Source organism: Daphnia carinata, chromosome 8 (genome assembly GCF_022539665.2).
Source record: "Daphnia carinata strain CSIRO-1 chromosome 8, CSIRO_AGI_Dcar_HiC_V3, whole genome shotgun sequence".
In the NCBI taxonomy this organism is placed as follows: domain Eukaryota; kingdom Metazoa; phylum Arthropoda; class Branchiopoda; order Diplostraca; family Daphniidae; genus Daphnia; species Daphnia carinata.
In genome coordinates this window covers 2,297,568-2,324,592 of record NC_081338.1, presented here as the reverse complement: position 1 = coordinate 2,324,592, position 27,025 = coordinate 2,297,568, and the positions used below count along the sequence as shown (strand labels likewise).

The 27,025-nt window shown below is 39.2% G+C and overlaps 2 protein-coding genes across 2 annotated transcripts; one reads left to right on the top strand and one right to left on the bottom strand.

The window, feature by feature from the left end:
• Positions 1-327: 327 nt before the first annotated feature.
• LOC130703838 (magnesium transporter NIPA2-like) lies at positions 328-2,354 on the top strand. The gene is given in 11 exon segments (XM_057525290.2): positions 328-536; positions 611-733; positions 799-828; positions 901-992; positions 1,068-1,088; positions 1,154-1,178; positions 1,256-1,339; positions 1,427-1,475; positions 1,537-1,562; positions 1,565-1,737; positions 1,821-2,354. Coding segments are annotated over 11 exon segments (993 nt in total). The 5' UTR covers positions 328-466; the 3' UTR covers positions 2,121-2,354.
• On the bottom strand, positions 2,228-26,906 carry LOC130703828 (protein O-mannosyl-transferase TMTC2-like). Its single transcript, XM_057525278.2, has 10 exons — positions 26,763-26,906; positions 13,074-13,950; positions 8,015-9,059; positions 7,823-7,937; positions 7,647-7,732; positions 7,305-7,549; positions 6,643-6,783; positions 6,325-6,406; positions 3,580-3,758; positions 2,228-3,500 (listed from the first exon to the last, which is right to left on the bottom strand). The coding sequence occupies exons 1-10, from the start codon at positions 26,846-26,848 to the stop codon at positions 3,309-3,311; spliced, it is 3,048 nt and encodes a 1,015-aa protein (XP_057381261.1). The 5' UTR covers positions 26,849-26,906; the 3' UTR covers positions 2,228-3,308.
• Positions 26,907-27,025: the final 119 nt, after the last annotated feature.

Genomic DNA, 27,025 nt, shown 5'->3' with positions numbered 1-27,025 from the left:
CAACTCCGATACGTGTGGTAAGTTATACGCAAGGTGTGAAGAATTTTTTCATTGATTTTAAAAAGTTGAAATAAGGAAAGCTTTCCACATCCACAGGACTTTGGAGCACGGAGGACAGAAGATGTCAGATATCGTATAATCCTATAGTGCTCAAATAGGAAAAATAAGATGGATGGGGGATAGGTGTAGGACTAGCTACCTACGGCTGCGACGACCTTAATTCCACGTCTAATTTAGAGCCACTGCACATTTTCAGCAGTTATCCTAATTTCGAAATTTGTTTTGACTAGCAATGGGAAAATCAATGCTAGTGTTGACCTGCCGAGTTGTTAACTTCTTATCTTTGTCCTTGTTTAAATTGTGGACTTGTGGCGGCTGTAGGCTTATTGTTGACTCTCAGCGAGAAATGTGAAATTTCCTTGAAGAGCATTTCCCAATTCAAAATAGAACTAACAACCTATAGTACATGATGGAGACTAGCACCAAAGATTTCGTGATTGGCTTAAGTTTAGCGATCGCATCTTGTTTTTTTATTGGTAGGCTTACACTGTACTACATTTACATACTGCCAATATCGCCACGCCTTAATTGTTTATTGTGCAACGTCCAGGCTCTAGTTTCATTATAAAAAAACTTGGATTACTCAGACTTCGTGGTTCATCTTCAATATCCGCTGCTGATGGAGGCTTTGGGTATCTACGTGATTGGGTTTGGTGGACAGGACTTATTACAAGTATGCATGCATTTTTTTGTTGATCAGAAGAGGTAAGATCATGTTTCTTTTTATTTGCATGGCAGTGGGACTTGGAGAAGCTAGTAACTTTGCAGGTATGGACTATGGGGGATAATTTTATTCACTTTATTTGGTATGTATTGGCTATTCATAACCATTTATATTAGCTTATGCTTTTGCCCCTGCTGCGCTTGTTACCCCTCTTGGAGCCCTTTCCATTCTCGTCTCTGCCGTATTAGCTCCAAAATTTCTCAATGAGGTAGGAAACAACTATACCATACTTACAAGTCAAAATTTTTAAAATTTAACAATTAAAACCTTTTCTTGAGGGCAGAAGTTAAACCTTCTAGGCAAAGTAAGACTTCCACATGTTCGTTCATCATTCTAAAAAAATAACTACTTTGTATGTTTGTTTTGCAGATAGGATGTATGCTTTGCATGTTGGGTTTGTAGCATTTAATATTCTATATAATTTGATGGAAAAAAGTAGCCCCAAATTTCTTCTAATACTATTACTAACAGGTGCTTGTATAATTGTAATTCATGCTCCCAAAGAAGGTGATGTAAAATCATTACAAGACCTGAACAAAAAAATCTTTGAATCAGGTAAAAATTTCTAAAGCAATTGCTACATTGTAAAGTATATTGGTTAGTGTGTACAATTTCATATTCCTTTTTTTTTTGTCGCATTAGGTTTCGTATATTACATAATAGTCGTGGGGGCCCTTACAGTGTTTTCTATGTAACGTTTTATTTTGTATTTCATTTTCAAACGTATATCGACCTAAACGTTTGTCTAATAGCAAATGTATCGTGCCACGCTACGGGAAACAAATGTTGCTGTATACATATTCATTTGCTCCAGCATAGGATCGTTGTCAGTAATGTGCTGCAAGGGTCTAGGCCTGAGCATCCGCGAAAGTATATCAGACAGCGAGAAATCATTTTTTAACAAATCGTTTTTGATGTTCACGTTGGCACTCCTAATTTGTATCACAGTTCAGGTTATTGTACAAGTCATTTTACTTTAGTTATTGACATGTTTTGTGATAGAAAGTTTACTAAACAGTCTTTTTTTACTCCATAGATGAATTACCTAAATAAGGCGTTGGATTCCTTCAGCTCGAATTTAGTCAATCCCGTTCACTACATATTCTTTACCAGTTTTGTCATCTTAGCGTCTTCAATCTTGTTTGAAGAGTGGCGTTCTATTGCTTCGCTAGATGTGTTCGCTACGTTAGTTGGCCTCAGCGTAGTCGTCATCGCCTTGTTCCTCATTAGCGCTTTCAATGATTTACAAATAACCCTAAATGAATTATGGCCCTCGCCCACGAAAAAATACTTGAATAAGCCAATGACTTTTGTACAACGCAAAGATCTACCTTGAAACATAGCCACTCCCGAATCAAAATTGTTGCCTCGTATTTTGTTCTTTATTTAGCGTTCTAACAAACGTGCGCAATTTGAATGACAGACAGACGCCGACAATTATAACTCTTTTGAAAAGTGTATTTTATTTTGATTCTCGTTCCAAAAACGTAAACATATTCTTATTATCCACTGGTTTGACAATAAAATTATGAAGGACTGCATTTGGGAAAGTAATGCGGGCTTAGTTCTATATGTGAATCAAGTTTTCTGAATAAGGCTGCTACGCTGTTATACACAAAATTTCTTTTCTTTTTTTTTTTTTTTATGTGTGTGTCAGCGGGAATATGGGATGCCATGTTTGTTTATTTTTATTTTGTTTTTCTTTGGTTCTTTTGTCGTAAAATCTTAGAAATTTTCCCCAGGACACACACTTGGTCGCCAATGTCAACACAAACAATTTTTTTTTTAAATAACGTGAACGACAAAGAAAGGAAGGGGGGAGGGGAACAGGATGACAGACTACATTTGGGTTTACGTACATTTTGATTTTGTTTGTTTTTTTGTGTTTTTTTTTCTTGTTTTGTTTGGTTTTTATTAATTTTTTTTTGTTTAATCAAATTTTTGCTTTATAGATTCAACCATTAATCGGGCTTATAACATTAAAAAAATGGAAACGATTCCAAAGTGAATGAGAGAAAAAAAAATTGCTATATGATTATCCAGAATTTCCCCATTAGCGATTTTTCTTATAAAGGCAAATCAGTGGCGCTTAAATCCTTTTTGGTAAAGCGTTTCATGATACACGAATAAATACTACAGAAGGCAGGAAACTAAAAATCAGAACAGTCATCGACAGTACCGGGTTTCTCGCATTCTTTTCAATGGGGGAGGGGAAGAAAAAAAAAAAGAAATGCTCTAAAAAATAAGTTGTGGTTTAAATTGTTTACGTATCATCAGCATACGTGACGGGAGAATTAATGCACTACACATCATATAACGTTCTATCACAGGTTCGATTGGTTCGACTCTCCTCATGCCTTGTCATGTGATGGGTATACAACGATTGGGCCATCGGCCAAGGAAAACAGAATCCACAGTACCCGTACTGGGGATACAAGACAATGGACGATGCACACAGCCATCGCCCCCCTATTTTTTATCGTTTCATCTTCAATCAGAAATGATGCGCGCCTTCTAGGCACTTTCACTGGGAGGAATGGACCGACGAGGAGGCCATACCTTTCTTTATTAATAGGTGACGTAACTTCTGCAAGTTCATCCGGGTAATATGATCGTCTGGTTTCAGTCGTAAAGCTTCAAGGTAGCTCTGCTCGGCCTCTATCAACTTGCCATTGACGTGGAGCATGGCACCCAAGTTCATGTGACTTGTCGCTTCCTAGAAAAAATTAGGAAATGTTCAATTTTTCAAATTCAAAATACAAAAAAAAAAAAAAAAAAAAGAAATGGGCGTATACCAAGGGCCGGATTTTCACGGCAGATCTGTAATACTGTTCAGCCTCAGAGTGCCTGCCTGCCTGACGAAGTGTGTTGGCTGCGTTGAATACGATTTCGTACTCGGTAGGTGCTAGCGAAGCAGCACGGACGTATTGTTCCGCCGCCTCGGCATGTCTTTCACATTCCGACAAGTATTGACCTGCATTTATTCAAAAAATAGAATGAAATAAAAACATTTTTTAAAAATGTTATGCATCACAAGAAACCGTCTGTCGCTGGTGTAATTCAAATTAAAAAAAAAAAAAAAAAAAAAAGAAAAGGTTGAACTATCCAAAACAATTGAAACGTGAATGTGAAACTGTGACAAAATAGTGTGGAGCTGCTGCGGCTGTGTTTGTTACGTAACACGATACACGAGGCAATAAATATGTTTAGTGTAACATTATGAGGGATCTTAATCTGAAACACTTGGTGGAATTTATTTAAAAGAGGGCTCTCTTTTTGGGAGGAGGAGAAGCAAGGAGGGGGGGGGGGTACGCCGGAGAATATTAAAATGTAGGACTGGCTTTCCGTATATTCCCGTAATTGCTTGGCCATATAATAACAACATTCGTACAGTTTCGGCCAAGGGTTAGAAAACAACGCGTTTTAGGCTCTAAAAACATGTTACTTCGGATGTTGGGAGAAAAAAAAAAAAAAAAAAAAAAAAAAATTATATAACCGAGGGTTTTATTTTTTTTAATTTTTATTTTTACTTTTCTCATGGGTCGTGGTGGGATATAACTTGGAGCGATGGTGGGCTGGGTGGAAGCAATTTGTGAGGCGCCAGGGCTGTGCTTTTGGAAAAAAGAAAAACTTTTTCCAGCTCACCATGCTCGCCTCAAGACCCGAGTCTCACGTTATGCTCCTCTAATGAGCATCACTCGTCTGTCATTAAGTCGAACAGTCACGTTTTTTTTTTTTCTTCTTTTTCTGCCGCTGTTTTTTTTTTTTTTTTTGTTGTTGTTGTTGTTTCGTTCTATTCATCTTTTCTCTCTTCTCACTTGCTTTTATTATTTTTTTCTTTCTCTGTCTCTCTCTCTCTCTCTCTTTCTTCCTACCTTTTTTTTTTTTTTTTCCCTATCCTCATTTCTCACCTCACATCGACTTGCTGCCGCATTTTCGACTAGGGCACTGATAGCCTTGCCTTGGGTTACATCTGGAGCTTCCCTTAAAAAGGCAACTTTATGCCTTCGGTGGGTGTGAGTCGAGCTAAATTATTTTTCGTCACGAATTCCTGCACGATGATATGATTCATCTTGTCACTACCGAATCAGCAACTGACAAAACCCCGTGGAACTCATCCAATTTGCAGTTACCGTTGTTCAAACAATTCAATTCAGCAGGGCACGTCTGTTAACGTCCGATGATTGCGTTGAATCTTTTCACTTGTTATGCAATCACACGCAATTTACTGCATTGCTTTTAATAACACATTAACGGCGTTGATCAGTTCAACGACGATGTATTGGATTGCCATTGAAAAAAAAATAAAAAAACCAAGTGGCTTTTCTTGATCGTTCGTAAATTTTCTAGGGTCACGCAGCCGCAGTTAAACGAGAGGGTTTTCTAATGTAAAAAAAAAAAAAAAAATGTTTTGGGAGTTGTAACAGAGACCGCCACGGTCGTTCGCTAGCCGCAGGTCCATCTAGCCGCGTTTTTTTTTTTATTTGTCATAACATTGGGAATTCGATTACACATCAGCGCCCATGAGAAGAAGAAAAATGTATGGCTTATTTTTAGTCTTTGGACTGCCTCGTACATAAATGCGCCTTGTTTCGTAAATAATAAAAAAAAAATAATAATAAATATTTTTTTAAAAATAGGAAAATTGAGGGTTTGATGGAATACGAAAAAAAGGTTTGGTTCGGAAAATAAAATAGTTCAAATCGAGTTTTAATTAGTTATCTGAAAAAAAAAATAATAATAAAATAAGTACGAGAAATAAATGCTTTTGGCTAACTATAAATAAAACGTGTCTGCAGATCGTAGTGAATTACTATGAAAAAAAAAAAATTTAATGATTACTGAAAATCGTGGCAAAGGCAAAAATGCCGTGGTCCATTGCAATAGAATTCCAAACTGTTAACGCTCATAACGATAGGACGTCAAAAAAAGAAAAAAAAAACGAAAGAAAAGGCAGTATCCTTCATCAGTTGTTGAGTCAATGCGTTTGCATAATGGAAGTCGACATGCGATTAGTTACAGTAGACGTCGATGATGCTGCTACTGGACTGTGCGTAAGGGTCTAATTGAGCCCCCTGACGAATTAGAGGATTGCGTGTATAACTATGCTACCTATCTCATACGAGTATTTCTCTCGTGTTTTTTTTTTTTTAGCCTCTTGCCTCCACTGTCAGTGAAGTGAATAAAAAACTATAATTCACTTGAGAAAAAAAAAAAAAAAAAAAAAAAAAGATGAATGTCCCTTAAGCTACTCGAATGTTTGTGCAGCCTAAAGGGAAAGGAAGAAGAAAAAAAAAAGGAGCCATCCTTTTGTGGCAACCAGAAGGCACTCGCTGCCGCTGGTATTCTTCAAAACTCGAATTAACATTCGATGCTACGAATGTGAATAGTTGGGGCCGCAAACTCTACGTCCAATACAATCGAACGACGGGTATTTAAAAAAACAAACAAACAAACATTGTGTTTTGGAATGATGTCTGTAGTTCCTGTCCTCAACCCGACCCATTTGCCACGTGAAAAGCCGTTGAAAAATCACTCACCGTAATGTTGATAGACGGTCGAATCTTTGGGCGACAGCGATTTCGCACGCAGGAACATCTCGTCAGCTTCGTGCAGGCGATTCTGTAACGCATCAATGATGATTGAATGTGTTATCAATGAATTTCTATTGAACGACAAAGGCATAAAAAAAAAAAAAAAACGGAAGCGCATTGGGAAAAAAAAAAATCCCGTCCGAAAGAAGAAAATGATCCGATAACAATTGCAAAACTAGTCCCGAAAAGAAAAGCAGGTGGCGCATTGATTTGCACCTCGAGCATCAATTTAAGGTAATAATCACTCTAAATAATTAGCCTTACCATCTTTGTGAGAAGTTTGCCGTAGGTAAGATGAGCCGGGACGTGATCGGCTTTAGCGCGAAGAGCTTCGCGGTACCAATGTTCAGCGTCCTTCAGTCGATCCAGCTTAAAATAAGCTTCCCCCAGCATGTTGTACAGAGACTGTTTTTGTTTGTTTCAGATCAACACATAAAAGAAACAAAAAAAAAAAAAAAAAATTATTTTGTTTTCAACGCGGAAAATCCCGGTACAAGTTCGTGAGAAAAAGATCTTAAAAAAAAACAAAAAACAAAAAAACTGACACAGCCAACATGAAACGAGCCCAAATTATATCTTTAACGTATCTACCTATATGAAATGCTTCCGTCTGACAAAGTCAGGCAATTGGGCCGTAATTATTATGGAAAACAATGACCGTGTGTAAACTGGAATCAATTTAGACTGTTAAACGTGTGCAAGCTCGCAAGCCGAACGTCCTATATATATATATATATACTGTATATATATAAATAACCGAAACGGAGGTAGCTAAACTAGACGTGCATAACAACAGTGCAAGAAGCTTTAACGATCGCACACGTACATAGCGAGCGCAATTCTCTTCTGCCGGGAAAAAAAAAAAAAAAAAAAAAGAGGGGGAGCTACTCACATAAATACGATTTACAAGGTATACGTTACGTCACCTGAGGCTGATAATGTGTCGGCATGCGTTGAATAGCCTCATTATAGACGTCGATGGCCTTCGTGTACTGGCCATCATCAGCGTAAAGACGTCCTAGATTGAAAAGGGCTGAAATCTTGGTGGTCTCGTGTGTGCGTGGGTCCTTCAGGCCCGACCCGTCCAGCTGCGAGCAACGTCTGTACACCTCGATTGCCTCTTCCTTCATGCCCATTAAAGCAAGGACTAGACCCATGTTCAAGTGAGCCACTGCATTTCGTGAAATGTGATTTTTAATATTTTTGGTTTTTATTTTTCTTTTTCTTTTTCAATTGAATTGAAGTATTATAATATAACGACAACGTACTGGCCATGCGAGGTCGATAATGAACCGCCGATCGATACGACTGAATTGCCTCTTCGTAACGTTTCTGCTCCTGGTACAATATACCCCTATGATTGCAAAAAATGAGTTTAAGATATGAAGATATCGCTTGTGGTTCTTGTACGTAAAAAACGTAAATAAAGAGCAAATGGATTTACAAATTATAGTGGACATCTGCCATGTTGTTGCGATAACTCAGGGCCTTCTTGTAAGCCTGCTCAGCTTCGTCCTTGCGCCCAGTGGAGCTGAGTATGTTTGCTAGATTGCCATAAGCTAAAAAAAAAAAAAAACGGCAATTAAAAACTACAAATATATTTACAATTAACGGAAAAGGTAAAAACAAAACAAACCTTTCGGGGGATTCACGCTGATTCCAGACCGATACAGAGTTTCTTCCGTCAGCCAATCTTGATTGCGCTGGATCGTTCGAGCCGAATAGACGACGAGCAATGCGAAAAATCCCCACCGAAACGCGAAGCGCAACGAGTAAACGTTAGCATTGCCTTGTTTCCACCTGTGCCTGTCCTTCTGCTGTTTGACGCGCAATTCTTTTTGGCCGAGGCAGTCGTCGATCAAATGGAAACCGAGGGCCACCAGTAGGCAATATCCCATGGATGGGATGTAGAGGACTCGTTCGGCGACGACGAATCCGACGTAGAAGAAGAGATTGGTGGCAGGTATGAATGGCAACACGAGCATTGACAAGGCTATCACAGTCAAATCCCCTCCACTGTTTCTGGCCGCCGCGTTGCCGTCCACGTCGGCCAAACTGTTCGACGACCATCTGGTCCTCTCTGATCGCAACGATGAGCTACTACTGAGACTACCACTCGTACTGGCGCCGCCGTAACCGGCGCAACCAATCACCGACGACGAATAGCAATGGAGGACGGCGTCGGCCACCGACGGAAGGCACCCGTTCGCGCCAGAACGTGCCGCCAACGAAGATGGATCACCCAAAAGGGACGAAGAGATCAAGTTGCCGTTGAAAACCGAAGCCGGAACGGGCGATGATGAAGCTGAACGCGCGTCTCCATTCGTCTCGTCCGATTCCCGCTTTCTGAACAGAGCGTTCCATCCGAGATAGGCCAACGTCAGGTAGAAGGTGGCAGTCGTCAAATTGCGGGCGTCCGACAGACTGTGAATCAGCGGAATGGCTTCCATGGACCAGTCAAAACTGAGGACAGACGGTTGGACGAGCAGCCACAAATTGAATGCCGGCAAGTAAAGGAAGGTCAGAGTGCGCGTCAGACGAGACGAGCAGTCGGCCGACGGGTTGTCAGCGGGCGCGAACTCGGGCGCTTTTGAACCCATCAGTTGAAGACGGACGGCCACCATCAAAAGTGTACCCATAAACAGAGTCGTCAAACCTTCAACTAGTCCTCGATGTTTTTCCTAAACATAAAACAAAAAAAAAAAGAAAACATAAATTTTTTTTTTCTAATCAACTGCTTATAACGATGCATTTACCAGATGCGTTCTTGTTTTCATGGTAATTTTATTATTATTTTTTTTTAAACATATACAATATATGCTCTGCTTTTTTTTTGTTGTTGTTGTTGTTTCTCTTTGGCGTGAGTGCACGCCCGATTGCTTTGTTGATTTTTTAACTGCAGCACTTTGACGTATGATAGACGCTGATTAGATTGAATGTATCGTTCAACTGGCAATACCCACCGCCAAGCATATATAGCCAACTACCATTTTCTTTCGTCTTCTTGTTTTTTTTTGTTTCATCCACTTGACGGGAGGTGCTTCAAAATTGCGAAAATTTCGGGAGGCAAAGAAAAAAAAAAAAAATTTTTTTCACTTGAAAAAGAAAAGGCAGGAGGGCATTGCCCTTGGCACTATCTAAAATTACGCAGCCACTCAAAAACACGCACCGTGAAATTATCTCGCAGTTAGTGTAAGACAGGGTCGTTTCAAAAAGGAAGAAAAAAAAAATAAAATCTATCTGTTCTTTTTTTTTTTTTGTTTTCAGTTCAAACTTTTGCCTGCCATTTGATGCACACATGCAACTCACGAAACTAACGGCTAAAATGGAGGCGCTGTCACGTCAACGTGCAGTCGTCCGTATCAAAAAGTAGTTAGGCATTTGAAACCTTACAATTCTCTTTACCTCCTATTTTCAGAGAGAGAGAGAGAGAGAGGGGGGGGGATAAGATTGTGGGCACCAGCTATTCTATGGCTTTTTTAAGATTTCAAAAATGCGATCTGACTTTCTTTGCATTTGAAAAGGTTGCACGGTTAAGGTCGAGTTTGTGGTGAACCGTCTTGTGGTCGATTGACCTCTGCCATTCACGACCAACATTTGTCGCACATGTGTCTCACGACATCCAATTGAAAAAGGACAACCTGTGGACACGTAGGTTAAAATTTCTTGCTAAATGAACGTCATTTTAGTTCGACGATGGACTAGGAACTGTGCCAATCACTCAATTTCAGGACTGAATAGGATGAGCTTAAGAATCGAAGAAAACAAAGCAAAATTACGCAGTTTACACTCGACAGCCAATGACAAATTCAGACTTGTTGTTCATCGTGAAATCGAGGTTGCCAAATGAATGAATGTTTACTCGACTACCATTTTTATGCTGGTCTTGGACTAGAAAACAATCCTCGTTGTGTGAAAAGCGTTCAAAATAAAATTTTGCTTTCATTTTTTACGTCTAGAAAAAAGTGGGGGGAAGGATGTCAATAAATTCTTATCCATTTTCAACTCCTCGTGACTCATTCAGAATGATCGCTGACTTGTATCGCTATGGCAACCGATCGAACGAAACATTTGCAATTGTGCGTCTACAACCACCTGATACGCAACAACGTGTTAAGTAAATAAGATTTGACGAGTCATGGACTTTTTGCTTTGAAACAAGACCTACCTAAAAAAAAAAAAAAGCGTTCAAAACTGGTAGGAAGGAGAAAACTAAATAAAGAAACAAATAGCAGCAGACTAGAAAACAAAAACAAAAAAAAAATAACAGTAGACCATTTGACGTTAGTTTACGAGTATAGCCTGGCAAAAGCAAATTATCACGCCAATTGTGTTTATTGAAAAGTACCGTATTTTTTTTTTTTCCGGCTTTTTCTCTTTTTTGGACTATTGGGGGTGGGTGTGGGGAGGGGGGGTTGAGGAACAGGAGGTAGAAAGCTATTGGCTCAAGCTGGGAATATGGAAATGAGGAGGAAAGCAACCGTGACTAGTATATAATACGCTGAGTGAATTAAACAAAAGGAAAAGCCTTCGGCTTTTTCTTTGCCCTCCACTTGCCTCTCTACCCCGACTCACCACATTCAGCCAGGTCCGAAAGCACACGAGTAATAAAGAAAACAAAACAAAATATATATATATATACATACATACATATACACAGCATATATATATATATATATATATATATAAGAGGAACTTTTTGCTGCGGCTGCTGTTGGAAGGAAATCGTTCCAGACAGAACTAGGGGCTACCGCAAATTAGAGTTAATAGGGAGAGGCCTGAGATACATCCGTCAGCTCTCTCTTTCTCTCTCTCTTTCTTCGACTCGGCACACCTGATATTTTCATTTTCCACAAAACATACCATATGGCATTCGCTTATATCCTCTAACACTGGAAAAATAGTTTTTCTTTTTTTTTTTTTTTTTAACCGCTAACATGATGAAGGGGGGGGGGAATGCTTTATTTTATTTTTTTTTTTTTTTTACCTCAATTAACCATTTGTTATGATCAGTCACCACTTCTTTTTCTTTTTTTTTTTTACAATCCCGGATTTATCATCGCACGGGAAAACGCTGTGCCGAAAAACTGTTTTTTTTTTTGTTTTTTTTAACGACGTTGCGGCAAAAAAAGGAAAAAAAAAGAGGGGGGGGGAGCATTTTCTGCTTCGTTAAAAATGAATTCCCTTTAATAAAGCATGTTTTCGTTTGCAGCAGTCAGGATTATCAGTTTCATGGGGTTTTTAAAAGAGAAACAACAACAACAACAACAACAACAACAAATAATCCAATAGGCGTGGCTTTGGTGTCACGTTCGTGCACGGGCTATCATATACTAACTATCGTTCTTTTTCCCCTTCATTTCTGCGCTCAGGTTTTCTTTTTTTTATATATATATATGTCATCCGTAGTGAATCTCTTCTTCTTGTTCGGACGATGATTGGGAGGAACAGCAGAACTCGTTTGAAAAAAAAAAATAAAAAATAAAAAATACCCCTGTGAATTTTGAACGTAGCGCTACACCGAGTGCACACACGTTTTAATCGGCCGGTTGATTGTAGCCTTCGCTGTGTCTACACAACGTCAACGATCGCAAGTGATTGCCCTTCGATGATGTAGGCCTATCGTCTTTTTGAAAGAGAAAAGAAAAAACAAAAAAAAAACGAGGAAAATAGAAAGACACTATTGAAAGGGGAAGCTCAAGGTGATTGACCGTACAATAAATATTTGTTGAACGCCGTGATAGAGCTAGACATCTGGTGTTGGTCATCGATCATTGGGAAAATTCTTTCGGATGGCCACCGAAGAAAGAAGAAAAGTGGGGTGGGCTTCGTTACGTCCGTCTATTTCGTCAGGTGGCAATGATGATGAATCTGTAAGAGCATTTCCTTTTTTTTTTTTTCTTGTGCGTCTCTGCCTTGGGCAAAAAGAGGAACAACTCCCTCCGTCCACGTATAGCATATTTGACTCACCAACATGTAGGGCCTTAAATTTATTTATTGTTTCTTTTTTTTTAAATCAATCAAACGACACGGATTCAATTTTTTTCTTTTTCGATTATTCCAGTTCGTGAATAATTCAAAACACGTTGACGGCGAATTTATCTGCTTTGTAATGATGTCAAGTATCAAAACCAGTGCGACCAGTTTTCCTTCGAAAAAAAAACAACAAAACAAAACAAAACAAAACAAAACAAAACAAACAAACGTCTGCGGTCAGCCGATCAGATTTTTTTTTTTTTTGCCGTTTTGGGCTTCTTGACTTTGAAGAAAATCTCTTTGCCAGATTACACAAGTGAACTGCCTCATTCGTCTTTCTACCCCTCAAACGGTAATTGGTTTTCCTTGTGAACTGGCTATTTTCACTTATTGAGCATTTTTCGTGTTTTTAATGGAAACGGACGGTGCGGCCAACTTGGCATGCCACTGATTGGGCCACTTCTCTACACGGCCAGCCAAAACTCGTTTGCCCCTTTTGCTGTCACTCGAAAAAAAAAAAAAAAAAAAAAAAAAAATCGGGTCCCGTCCACCTCGGTTTTATTACTGACATTCCTTGACTACTTTCAAGACGACAAGTTGAAACCATAAAGCTTAATGAGCCAAAAGCTCTCGCCTTGCAACCGCATGTTCTACTTGCCCCCCCCCCCCCCGACCCAAAAAAAAAAAAAAAATAAAATAGAAATCTCTCAATTTCTTACCTGGAAGATGACTGACGAGAAGATATCCTTAGGCCTTAGTCGCGAACGGACAAAGACATCGTAGACGGCACAGACGGCCAGGACGGTGATGCCGTGTTCTTTGGTCAGCATGGAGCAGGCGGCGAAGAAGAGCGTCACCAATAGCCAGAACCACTTGCTGATGACCAGAAGCGTTGCGGCGTTCGGTCGGCGTTTCGGCAGCGCGTTTTGGCCGCCACCGCCGCCGCCGCTCCGTAACAAGGCGGCACTACTAGCACTAGCGTCGCCATCACCGCCATTCCATTTGATCAACGTAAAGATAGCGGCCGTCAAGAAGGAGCGGAATGGAGGCAATGAAGTGGCCGTCGAATGGACGACGCTACCGTGGCTATTATTATTGCTACATTTATTGCTGGCCACGGGCCGCACGCTTGTCGTCGAGTGCTGCGTTCGCATGAGCTGATGGCGACGCAGGTGGCTCAGCTTCGATCGGGCCGTCGTGTAGCGCCGGTAGGAGAGGAAGGCTAGAATGAAGAAGACGGCGGCCCCGACATCCGCCCGTCCGACAATTCCGGCAACGGCTTCCGTGTGAATGGGATGAGCGGCAAAAAGGCAGCCGGCGACGGCAGTGGCCAACTCAGCTTTGGGGGGTAAAAGGGAGCGCGCCAGGAGGGTGAAAAGGGCCGTCGCCGCGCAGTGGAGCAGCACATTGAACAAATGATATCCAGCTGGTTGTAGCTCGTGCAGCCAATGGTTGAATCGGAAGGAGAGAACACAGAGAGGACGGTAAGATTTGTGAGAACCCGAATGCGTCAACGGCGTCCCCCAAAAGTCATTGAACATCAAATTCGTCCATGGTGTCGATGGGTTCACGTCCGGATTGGTTTTAATGGCGCGACTGTCGGTGAAAAGAAAATCAAAGAAAAAAAAAATCAATCGGTTAATTGAGTATACAATTTGTTTTGAATCATCTAGATTTGAATTTTTTTTCCTTTTTCTTCAGATAATAGCGTTCGAATCGGAAGAGCGGATGGGCGGAAACCGACGAGTCGGCACTATTTGTTGAGGTAGCCAAGCAAATAGGCGTTTCCATCAAAGTTTTTTTGTTTTTTTTTTTTCATTTTTTATTTGAAGGACGATATTCAATTGCATCAGCTTTTACATTCTCTATTTTTTTATTTAATTTTTTTTTTTTACATTTTTAAATACTTGAAAACTTGTTTCAAACTCTCCTAAATCAATTCCTTAAAGGCAGCATTTTCAACGCTGTCTGTTTCTTTTTTTTTTTTTTTTTTTTTTTTTTGCTACGTATCTCGCAATTGTTTGTGTTACATTTTTTCTCTGCGATGTATTTTCCTACCTAAGTGTTTACTCATTATGCATTCTGCGTGCACGCGGACGCCTATGCCATGCTTCGTACTATGAATGAGCTTTGCTACACAGGCGTCAAGATAGCTCAGCCAAAGGTTTACCGAATTTGAAACAAAACAAAACAAAAAACAAAGCCAGACAAACAAACAATCACACGAGGCCAATATTTTATAGCTTTTTTTTCTGTTTTCGTTTGCCAGCGGTGCTAAATAGAACAACTCTACGGATTGAGGGACCTACAAGTGATAGCGTGGCAATAAGTGCTTTCAACATATTCACAACACTTTGCATATCAGCGGAGCAAGTCTTCAGTCCGGTTTTTTTTTTTTTTTTTTTTTTTTTTTGTCCTTTCCTTTTCTCTTTTTCACCTTTGTTGAAACAAAAAAAAAAAAAAAAAAAAAACGAACGCGTCATCAGAAAGCCGCTCAAGTGCCAAAAATACCGTACACGATTTTCATTTTAATCTGAAGTCGGCTTTATCGAGCCAACAAATGCCTCGATTGCAGCGCGTTGTACATATATATATATATATATATATATAACTCTTAAAAAGGAGAGACAATGAACATCTCGATCGGGGGAGGGGGGGGGGGCTGCCTTCGACATTTCGATGAATTACATCGCGATGAAAATGTGCGATGATGCATTGCCCCGCTGGACATCAACCGTCCGAGCTTTCTTGGCTACTGTGTACCTACGTGTCTTTCTCTCTCTGCGTGTGATGTACACACACTTTTCAAACTGAAAAATATTTGAACAATTTTTTTTTTTTTTTTTTTTTTTTTTTTTTTTTTTTTTTTGGAAGGGGAAAAGCCGCGAGGGCATTGAGTTTTTTTTTTTTTTTTTTTAAACTCTATTTCTAAGAAACATCGACTATGTAAAAATTGTTGGTATAATTTCAAAAAAAAAAAAGAAAAGAAACGGTAGTTCTCGTTTTTTTTTTTTTTTCGTTTCATTTTTTTTTTTGTGTGTGTGGGAATTTTATTCGCGTTGGTTATTTGACGTAAAGCGATTGGAAATTGAAGTCGTTTAGATGGCCGAATTTTTTTCTTGTTGCCTTTTTATCAGCAGTCAAACTGGAGCCACTCGTTTCGATATTTGTGAGAAGAAAAACAAAACAAAAAAAAACAAAACAAAATAAATAAATAAATACAAATAATGTAGCGAATTGGTCACAGTCCATGATCATTTCCATATGCCAATGCAAAACAGCCCCAACGTTGGCGTTCGGTCGGTTTGGTCTTTTTTTTTTTTTTTTTTAATGAAAAGCCGGATTTTTACGAGATGGGATTCCTGTGTTTTCTATTCTTTAGAACACTTTTATTCGGTACTGGTTTTTTTTTTTTTTTTTTTTCCTGTGTACACTCACAGTTTTTTTTTTTTTTTTTTTTTTCTTTCTCGTCGACCCAATGGGTCATTTTGTAGGCAGTCATAAACCCAAGACACCCACATATATTAAACAATTATAATAATGGTGAGGAAAACCGGGTAAATTGAATCTCAGGCAACAGTGGCTCTCGCTTTTCTTTCTTTTTTTTTTTTTTTTCTCTACTCTTTCTCTCTTTTATGATTACAGGACGGTTTTTTTTTTTTTTTTTTTCTTTCTTCTTTTTCTTCTTCTTTCCCTTTCTAGCGAGTTCGTGGAAAACATATAACGTCAAAATAAAACGTTGACCGTAGGAATGTGTGTACACGAATTTTCAGCCCGCAAGCTGATGGAACTATCAAAGCCCCTGCGATGAATCGGAAACGCAACCCAATCCAACGACGACCCCTACACCGTTCCATTGCGCGTTCAGTTCTATACATTTATATATATTGAAATCGAACATTTTTTCTAAAGTTAATCAACACGAGGATTGCACGGCTGAAGTAGAGAATCCTGTTTCGGGGCAGCAGGTATACAATAGTTTTTTTTTTTTTTTTCTTTTTTTTTTTTCTTTTTTTTTTTTTCTGTGTGTTTGTGTGTGTGAGACTCGAGAAAGAGGAGTTGAGAAAAGAGAGAGGAAGGAGGGGAGACGGAGGAGGGCGTGTGTATGTGTGTGTGTGTGTGTGTGTGTCTGTACGCGGGCCAGGTGAAAGAAAGAAAACCCACAGACGTGCTGAAGCAGAAGAAGAAAGATGGGGTGGGGATGAATGCCGAAGCAAGGAAGAGAGAGAGAGAGAGAGAGAGAGAAGAGGAAGAAGAAGAAGAGGAGAAAAGAGTCTGGCCCCGTTGCGGAGCTTGGGACCGGCTCCCCTGTAATTAGCGTCGATGAACGGTCAAGCCCCCGGCGCTATCCACTCTTATTTTATTTTATTTTTTTTTTCTTTTCTTCCATTTCCCCTCTCTGTTCTGCTCGATTCTCTTCTCTTTTTTTTTTTTACCTTCGTCTCACCTTTTCTCTACTTGAATTTTCTTCTAATATTTTTTTTTTCTTTTTTTTTTTTTCTTTCTGCTTTTCTTCACATTTTTTTTTTTTTTCACTCGGTTGGGTAAAACAATACAAAAGCAAAACAAAAACAAAATAAAAATAAAATCCAACTGACTCGAACGCAAAAATAAATAAATTTTACACCCCCCCCCCCCGTTCCAAAAAAAAAAAAAAAAAAAAAAAAAAAAAATAGAAATGCGGTGAGTCTCTTGTATAAGTTCCCGATGCAAACGAAAAATGTGCCGTTTAGGGTATAACTGCTTCGACAGCTCGGGTCATCGAGATCTTTTATATATATACATATATATAAATATATCAACGTGTGCGTAAAGCATTTCTTGACTTGGACAACAAAAGGCAAATGGTGTGTGTGTGTGTGTGTGTGTGTGTGCACGGTGCCTTCACGCTTCCGGGCATCCGTCAAAGAGGCGCGCCGCTGTGAGCATGTCGACCATTTTATTGAAGCTTTTGATGCTTGCAGCGCATTTTTATATCAAAGCTCTTTTTATTTTCTTTTTTCTTATTATTATTTTTTTTATTTTTTTTTTTCACGGCTCTCAGCGCAGGTGTGAACCATTCCGGAGCTCTTCCCCATTTTATTGGGCATTTTCTCCTACGTTTATTACTTTATTATTCTAGATTTATTTCACTACGTGATCGTGTTTTGTTTCTTGTCTTTTTTTTTTTTTCCTCCCCTCCCCCCCCCCCCCCCCCCCCCTTCTTTCCTTCTTTTCCTTCTATATATTGCCTGATTGCCTGGACATCAAAACCCCATTTTGAGATAATCCTCAACAAATGATCGCCTTCTTATTTTATGTTTCTATTTGTATTGATTTTGCTTTTTTTTTTTTTTTTTTTTTTAAATCCCTACAGGTGACATTTAAATTGTAAAAATGTAATGCAAATGTAGTCTGGTAAGTATTTTTCGAATCAAATTGTGTTTTTTTTTTCCTGGGCTATTTGTTGTTACCATACAATTCAACTCTAGAATTTCTTTGTTGTTGATTGCATTTCCGAAATAAGCAAACTGCCGTTGCACAACGTTGACAATTCAATTGACATTCCGAAAAAGGGACCGAAACCGAGTTCCCCCCCCCCTTTTTGTGCGGGCAAGTGATTTTTTTTTCAATCGAATCTGATTGCTGTCTTGTACATAAATTACAAAGACGATGACAGGTATGACACGACCTTAAAGCGCATATCGGATTGATTCAGCCAACAAAATATTTTTATTGGCGTTTGACATGTTTTTTCTTTTTTCTTTTTTCTTTCTAGTTAGCCCCCCCCCCCCCCCCCAACACCAAAACATTCTTTCTCTTTTGAAAAGTTGGTGGGAGAGGATCAACGGCGGCCCTCTTTCACCTCGTTGGTTTTTTTTTTTTTTTTTTCTCACCAAAACGCTTCGCTTCGGGTTGCTTGTAGTCTTAAGAGCGAGGGAGATAATTTTTTTTTTTAAATTCATTTTTTAAAAGTGTAAGATACCAACAGGTATAGGCCACACCGCTAAGATGTCGCCTATTCCATTTGTTTTTGTCTTGAAAGGAAATCAAGGTGAAAAACAAAAACAAAACCCTTCAATTTTAACCGAAATGTTTCTTTTCACCCACTTTGTTTCAGCTAACTCGAAATTGCAACGCACGTCCCTCAACACTCGGAATCGCAAACGCTGAAACTGACCAATGAATTCGTCCAGCTTTTTTTTTTGTTTTTGTTTTGTTTTGTTCTGACTTTACAGGCACGCAGACCATAATCTGTCAACGTCTCAATCAAGCGTAGAAAACGCTTATATACTACCTGTGTCGTGTGTTATAATAACACGGACAAGAGGGTGGGGGAAAAGAAGGTGGAAAACATTTTTTTTTTTTTTTGGGAGGGGGGGGGGGGTTTGTGGCCGACATAATTTTGTCAAAAAAAAAAAAAAAAAAAAAAAAGGAAAAAGAAAAGAGGGAAGTCACCATATAGAAATGGGAACGTTTTGATAAGAGAATATCACAGGACATCAATAATACAAGGTCCGGTTGGCGTCACATGCTTTTCACACCCCATTTGAATCGTTGATGAGCAGCGTAGACAAGAGGGGAGGCGAGATGGTAGAAAATGGTGCGCATGAATAACAACCATCAAGCCCAACACGTTATACACACACACAAACAGAGAAGAGGGGGGGGGGGGCGCACACACACACACACACACACGAAAGAGGATGAAAAAGAGAGAGAGAGAGAGAGAGAATGCTGCTGGACGTATCTATTATTTCTCTGTGTCCAACGCCACCAGACCGCGAGACTCAATCGAAAAAAGAAACAAAAAAAAAAAACAAAAAAAAAAAAACAGAAAACAAAAACAAAAGAACGCTGCCATTATAGGAGCTTTAAGTGCTTTTACGTGTCAACTTCACCGGATAAACATTTCAATTTATTACTCCTTCAGTTTTTTTTTTTTTTTTTTTTTCATTCTCTTTTTAGTTCCTATCTTTTCCTCCCTTTTCTTTTTGTGTGTCTCTCTGCTCTTGCCAGAGATATGTAACTCGGTTCTCCTGATGTCCACGTCTGTTTGCCACACTTGAACTTGTATAAGAAACCATTCCAAGTAACAGATTGTCGCCGCTCGTATAAGCCTTTTACGTATTTCCTCGACTAGCTAAGCTCTCTACAGTCGATTACTTAAAACATAAACTATAGAAAAGAAAAAAAAAAAAAAAAAAAAAAAGACAAGAGGCTATTTCACGTTTGGAAATTAGGCCGTCGTTTGGATTCATTCAAAGCGATAAAAAAAAAACCAAAAAAAAACAAATGCCGAACGGATGAAAACGTCGAGTAAGACGTTCAGGCGAAAGCCAAAACAATTCGTCTAGGTTGAATGCATTTAAGAAGACATTGGTTGTTGTTGACGTGTGCGCGTACGTATTTCGTGGTTGTAACACGGACGCAAGAATTTCGGCTCGGTTGGGAAAACAGAGTTGTTGCGTTTATTAACATCGACGCGCCAACGGAAAAAAAAAAAAAAAAAAAAACGAAGGAATTTAGCACCAGCGCTACATAGCGACTGTTTAACACAGCGATGACCAAACACAGTCTCAAGCTTTGCCCAAATCAAGTTCTCCCTTTCGGATCCTCCTTTTCGAAATCCACAATTTTTTCAAAAACAATTCCTGACATCATCATTTGCAGCAGTTCATTCTAAATGTGTAGCTCGTTTTTTTTTTTTTTGTTTTTTTTTTTTTAGTTTGTTGCTCATTTTCAAAATCTTCTTCATCCTGTGCGAGCTTCATTTGTTTGGTTTTTAAACATTTGAAAATCAATTTTTCTCGTTCCCAATGTTGGATGTTGGATGCGCACAGTCTTTTTATTCAATCAAAACGATGCGTTAACCGAATAAAGAAATGAGTCGGCGTAGTACCGTTATTCTTTTGCCCCAAAAGGGAGACGCAATTTTTCATCCCAAAGGCGGGGAATATTGAAAAGAAAAAAGAAAAAAAAAAAAAAAAAAGAACAAACCAAGGTGAGACATTGCCTCCCTTTCTTCGTCATATTTATTATTATTTTTTTTTTTCATTCTACACCACCTGTCCTTTAGCATAATTCCGTACCTGCTGAACCCACGTTCTTTCATTGCCCTGTTCGTTGTTCGTAATCCTTTAACTGCTTGCCCGAAAAAAGAAAAAAAATAAATAAATAAATAAATTCAATTGTGAACACAGTCAACTGAAGAGTTTCGAATTCACGTTTCGTTTCTGTTATTATTAGGCCCTGCTCGTAAAATCAGTATGTGGCCTAATCAAAAATGAGGAGACACAAGCCATTTGTTTTGTGCCGTTAACGTCTTCGTTTCGCTTTCGAGAAAAGTTCGAAATCTTGTACGTTAAAATCATGACGTTGATCTCGTCCTGTTCTAAAAGCTGTCCATTTCAACGGCCGTCGTCTGTCTCTGCATCTTTGTCGTTCATTTGCAGTCGACACTGAATGAATTCAAACAAAAAAAGCTGCGTTATGACGTAACGTAGAAGGTACAATTGTTTTCAAACTATTGAATATCATCCGTTGAAATCAACGGATTTTTTTTTTTTTTTTTTCGTTTGAAATGTTTATTTCGAAAACTTGCGCGGGAAACGGATGCACTTTCTGCACATGCGGTCGGATTACCGCGATCACGCAGATGAGTTTCGAATCGTTTCCACTTTGGCCAACGTGAAAAAAAAAAAAAAAGAGACAAAAGACACCGAACGTAATTCTGCACCCGAATTGCGGGACCGCATTTCCGTCTGGCGAGAAAACAAAGAGCGGCTTGTGGCCGCAGGAAGCAGCTGGTGGGGGTTGGATCTTAAGTTGCTATACATAACCTTTTTTTTTTTATTCCATTATATATATATATATACATATATATTAACTTGAATAAATAGGGATAAAGCTCGCGGTTTTTTTTTTGTTTTTTTTTCCCGGGGTTGCATCTCCCTCTGCATCGATTTTCTGACTGAAAAGGGCGTCCCTTTTCAACGTCCACTTAATCAAGACCGATGGTGGCCCTCTCTCCCTCAAGGCCCACTTCTACCTCACAGGTCTCATCACCTCCGGCCCGACACACTATGACCTATCCGTGCATTCAAATTACACTCTTGTGTGTACTTCTCCAAGGCCATTTTCCCCCAATTTTTCCGATATTGAACAATGCACGTGTGTTTTGACGTTATCAATAGGGAGTTTTCAAAATATTTGAAAAGAAAAAAAAAAAAAAAAACCAAATCCACGCTGGCCATCGTCTGTTGCGGACTCTCTTTTTCTTCCTTTCTTACACTAAACAGGAAACTTGAATATTCAATAAGGGCATGGCCACAAATGCTAAATGGTTAACAGAAGCATGGGATACCACACGACGTTTCTATGCGATGCCAATGCATAAGTAGCTAATTGAAAAAGAACTAAAAAAAACAAGTTTATCCACCAGTCATATAAATCATTTGGAACCCCGGTCTGCCAAGTTTTTCTTTTTCCCCGACGGGGAAAGTCTTCAACGGAAGGGACTTTTGAATCACTCGAGAAGCGACCAACTTCAAGTAAAAAAAAAACCACTCACATTAGCCCATCAATTATTTCGAATTCCTTCCCATTTTTTTTTTTTTTTTTTTTTTGTGACCCTTTCAATTGATTATCTAATTAATAACGCGTGCGCTGATTTTTCCAAAACTTGACCCAATCAATAAAATTGAAAAAAAAAACAAAAACGGAACGTGTGAATATGACGGGGCAGCAAAAGACTCTCTATAAGAAGGAGGCCCGCAGCCCAAAGTTGCCGGTAGCCGTCCGCAGCTGGAGATCACGGTAAGGGGGCGGGATCGATGAAAAAGAAAAAAAAGGCAAGCGGCTCTTTTAGAAAAAAAAAAAGAAAAAAGAAAAAAAAAAAAAAAAAGGGAAAAGAAGGTGAGTGAATAAAGACGGTTGCTGCTTGGTTGCGTCGTTTGGAGTCAAGCTGTGCTGCTCTGCCATGTGTGGCGTATATATTGCGTGAAAAGCTTCTATTCGACTTCTCTTTCGGTTCAACGCATTGGTGTACAGAACAAAATAAAAGGTGATGCTTTGATGGTGTGTCCATCGAGACTCCGCCCTCCACTCCGCCTTCTTTCCAACGGACGTCTTCAACGTCCGCGAATGACACTTCTTTCTTTCGTTCACTCAATCACTCGGGCTGTCGTTGCTGAAAGCCCTTTAACTATATCTCCCCCCCCCCCCCCCAACCCACTAGCACTTTGAAATATCCGTTCGGGGATGGTTCGTATCAGTTTTACGTCCATGTTTTTTTTTTTTGTTTTTGTTTTCTTTTCTTTTCTATTTTTGTTTTCGACTTAATGGAATTCTGGCCACCTTTTATTTGACATCGCTTTTTCTCGACGTGGGGCCAAAACAAATGTTCGTGCAACAATTTTTCACCTTTGGCCAATCAATCAAGTTACGCGCATCGACAAATTCTCAATCGTTAAAAGCTATTGCCACTTTGTTTTTCTTCTTGTCACACGAAAATCAACGACCCAGTTGAAACTATTTTCTTTTTCCACAGTTTTGAATTTCGCGAAAAAAAAATAAAAAATAAAAAATAAAATGAAAAAAAGATCAAAGGAAGCGAGCGAGAAAAAAAGGTGGATATGTTTGATGCTCGTGTGAACCATGTTCTCGTTTAAAAAAAAAAAAAAAAAAAAAAGCGAAAACTGAGACTGCTTTTTCTAAATAAAAAAAAATAAAAAATAAATAAATAAAAGCCGTCGGATAAACGGTGTAGCTTTTCTGACGGTGATTGGCTGCGACAAGAGTGGCAAACAATATGTGCTTCACTGGATTGCAACCGGTGAAAGCATATATCGGATATCAAGCAGCCCAGAGCAGCCGTTTTTACTCTTTGGCGGGGTGGATTTCCCTCTTCCCATTCACCTGTCGAACTGGAAGTGCTGGGCAAGTTGAAACACACCTCACCCAAAACAATACAAAAACCGTTCCCTATTTTTTTTTTTTTAAAAAGGGCTTTACGAAGAACAAAAGAACATATCGATTGTGCATCTAGTTACAAAAGAATGTTACAAATCGAAAACTTCGGCTTCGTTGAGCATCACATATTTTCTTGGTCTACGGCCTGGAAGAATGTTGCCCACCCAACTGTTTTTTTTTTTTTTTTTCTTTTTTTTTTTTTTCGTTTACGGGTTTCGTCTCTCACGTCAAAGGCTTTGGGACGAAAAAAAAAAAAATAAATAAAATGGGTTGAATATATAGATAGATTTAATTTGTAATACATCTTTGACGAGCCAAGACTTTCTATCGTGTTCATAGCGAAAACAACTTGCGCAATTAACAGCTCAACGTATGCGCCAAAATGACGACATTTTGAAATCATGTTTGCCCAGCATTTCGTTGTTTAGATGTACAACACAGCTGGACAAGCTCGTCATACTTGTTATGAGAGGTGATGATGTATAGAACACACACACACACATTAGAATTTAAAAAAAAAAACAAAAAAAAACAGGGGGAATGATTTCAAGAGAAGGGCAACGGTTAACTGTCGTGACAGTCATGCCGTGAATGTGTTCAAGCGTGAGGGTAAAACTTCGTCGAACGGTAAGCCAGTTTTTTTGTTTTGTTTTCGTTGGCCCCGTCAGTTGATATCAACGCTGAACAGACAATGCCACCCATCGTGACGGCTTCGTATATCATTTCGAGGTTTCTTTGCACAAAGTTGGCACTCCGTGCAGCAAAGACAAATGAAACAACTGTCGCATTATTTTTGCACTGCAACGCGAATACATATCGCCCTGCAGTTTCACGCATGCTTGTGAATGGAATCCAAAATAAAAATGGCTGTGCATGAACACTTTTCTTTTCTTTTTTTTTTTTTTTTTTTTTTTTTTTTCAAATACGGGCAGTTGACTCGATTTGATTTGATTTGATATTTTTTTTTTGGGGGACTAAATTGATCGATGAACGAATGCCGAAATTTCAGGGCAGACGGCGGATCGAAAATGAAGACGTGCGATTAGATGGAGACGTTTTTAAAAACGTTTTGACAGGCCAAGACATTTCGTCACGCATACGTGTTGTATCTGGTAAGACACACAAAGGGGGACCTTTCTTTATGTACACACGTGTATAAAAATCGACTAACACATTACATTGTGGCAGCTTTTTCGGGAAATAGCCGATTCTTGTATCGATAAACGAAAGACTTATCGGAATGACGCGAAAATGTCTGGCCTAAAGATAATCGCTCAGCCTCGAAGTTTTTAACAAAAATGGGATAAAAAAAAAAGGGGGGGGGGGGGGAAGAAGAACAAAATGAAGCCACAGGAGTTATGAAAAAAAAAAAAAAAAAAAAAAAAAAAACGGAACGATTTCTTATAGAGTGCGAGGGGCTGTGAGTGTAAGCAGCTTCTCTTCAAGAGGAAGGCGAACAGACGAGCATCAACAACGCATCCTAAACTGGTGACTATAGGAAAAGAGAAGAGAGGTGACGTGTGACCCTTAAAATACTCTACAAAAAGCTCCAACTCTCGCATTAGAGGACACGAGCAATTAATCTGATAGTGGGGAGAGGGGAAGATACTTTTCTTTTATTCTCTAGGAGAAGAAGAAGAAGAAAATGTTGAAAGAAAAGAGAGAAAATATTCAGAGAGGAAGAGAGAAAAAGAGAGAGAGAGAGAGAGCGCGAGACAGAACGAGAAGGCGCTAGCTAGTACACACCTATAAAACCCTCGCGAGCCGCTCATGGCCTTAGGTGAGGAATGTATTCGTCTCTCCTTTTTTTTTTTTCTCTCTTCAAAAAAAAAAAAAAAAAGCTCGTCGAGTTTCTCCTTTCTCTTTAAAGTGACACAAACTTCTTCCTTGTGTACAGATTTGTTTTTTGTTTTTCAGCGAAACAGCTCCGTTTGATTCGTAGACAATCTTTATCAACACCAGACCAACATCAGAGGAAAAGAAATAAAATTAAAAAAAAAAAAAAAAGCGATAGGAAAACACAAACGAGAAACAATTGACGATTCATCGACGTGTTATATAGGCTCTTCGGTCATTTCAAATTATAAAGAAGGATAGAGTACTGAAAACAACGGGAATGAAAGTGGAGGATTTCCCTAGTAGACGATGAACGTCGTTTAAAATCGAGTTGGCAGTGGGACGATTATCACGAAATATACGGCTTCGAAACAATTTGCCATGTCCAACGTGACGTCTTATAGCCTTTTACGTTGTCAGATGACATATCGAGGTATTTAATCAGTCGGCCCAAGAATTTATGTCTACACTCTCCACTCGAAAATAAAAAATTCTGTAGGCCTTGTCCTGTTGGGACCACACCAATTCATTTACATCCTTTCGACAAAAAGGCAAAAAAAAAAAAAAAAAAAAAAACAAACAAAAAAAACAAGCAATCTGAGTCTGTCTGTCTTTAAAATGAAAATAAAAACGAAAATAAATGAATACACGTGAACCGTGGTTACGTGGGGTCCTGCTTCGCTTCGGCAAAACCCCCCCCCCCCCAAAAAAAAAACAAAAATGAAGTACATTTTAATTGTTTTCTTTTAGACCAATCAAGAACAGCAATGTAAAGCTTTAAGTGCAGAAAAATGAACAAGACAGAAGGAAAGCGAGTGACAGCCTGTTGTTATATTAACGGTAGTAACTTCAATTTTATTTATTTATTTAGTTTTTCTTTCTTTCTTTCCCTTTCGCTCCTTGTGGAGAGCCCATCGTTTTGTAGGGGAGAGACGAACGCACCGAAAAGGTGCTCCTGTTGCTGCTGCTGCTAAGACACAAGTGTTAAGTGCTGTGAATTTTGTCAGCTTCTCAGCGGGTGCGCACAGATTGAAGGGGAAAAGCGGAAAGGCCCTTTAGTGTGCACTGCCGCGTTTCACAAAACGGTCCGACGGTGGCGGCGGCTTTTTTCCTTTTCATGCCGTTTTTTTTTTTTTTTTTTTTTTTTTTTGTTTTACGCTCTCATCAATTTAATCAGTAATACTCAATTTGGCTGAGCGAAGCATCAACAGACGTACATTAAAAAGACTTCTTTTTTTTTTTTTTTTAATTTTTGACGGCCCGTTATGATTCGCTTCCTTTTTTTTTTAATGGCAACAACTTAGAGACAAGCAGCGATTTTCAAAATGAATTCATCCATTGGTCGCCTATCACATTGGCATATTGGAAATAATTTTTTTTTAAGCGAAAATGAACACGATCTTATCAAAATAAGACCTGTCGTGACAGCTTCACTGCTGGCTAAATCACGACGGACTACGCAACTTCGATCGATTTTTTTTTTTTTTTTTTTTGCAACACGGCAACCGATTGTTTGGTGAAAAAACAAACAAACAAACAAACAAAAAAAAACTACGTCTAATAGAAATGAAAAAGAAAGGATTGTGGTGTTGTTGTTTTTGATTTGTTTTTGTCTTTACCTGTCATCGTAGGCGAAATCGGCGTGCAACGTATTGTAGTAGAGGAGGAAGGCCGCCAAAGTACAGAGCACCACTGTTTGATCCATAAGAGGAGGGCCATGCTCACCGCTGGAGCGAGGCGGCCAAACTGAGCTCGAGAAGCTCCATACCTCGACACCACCAGACATTCTCCTCCTCCCCTCTTCCCCTCCCCTTAGTTCACCGCGTCGTCGCCACTTTTTACCTGCGTTAGTCTGCTTGCTAGCCAGCTTGCTAGCACTAGC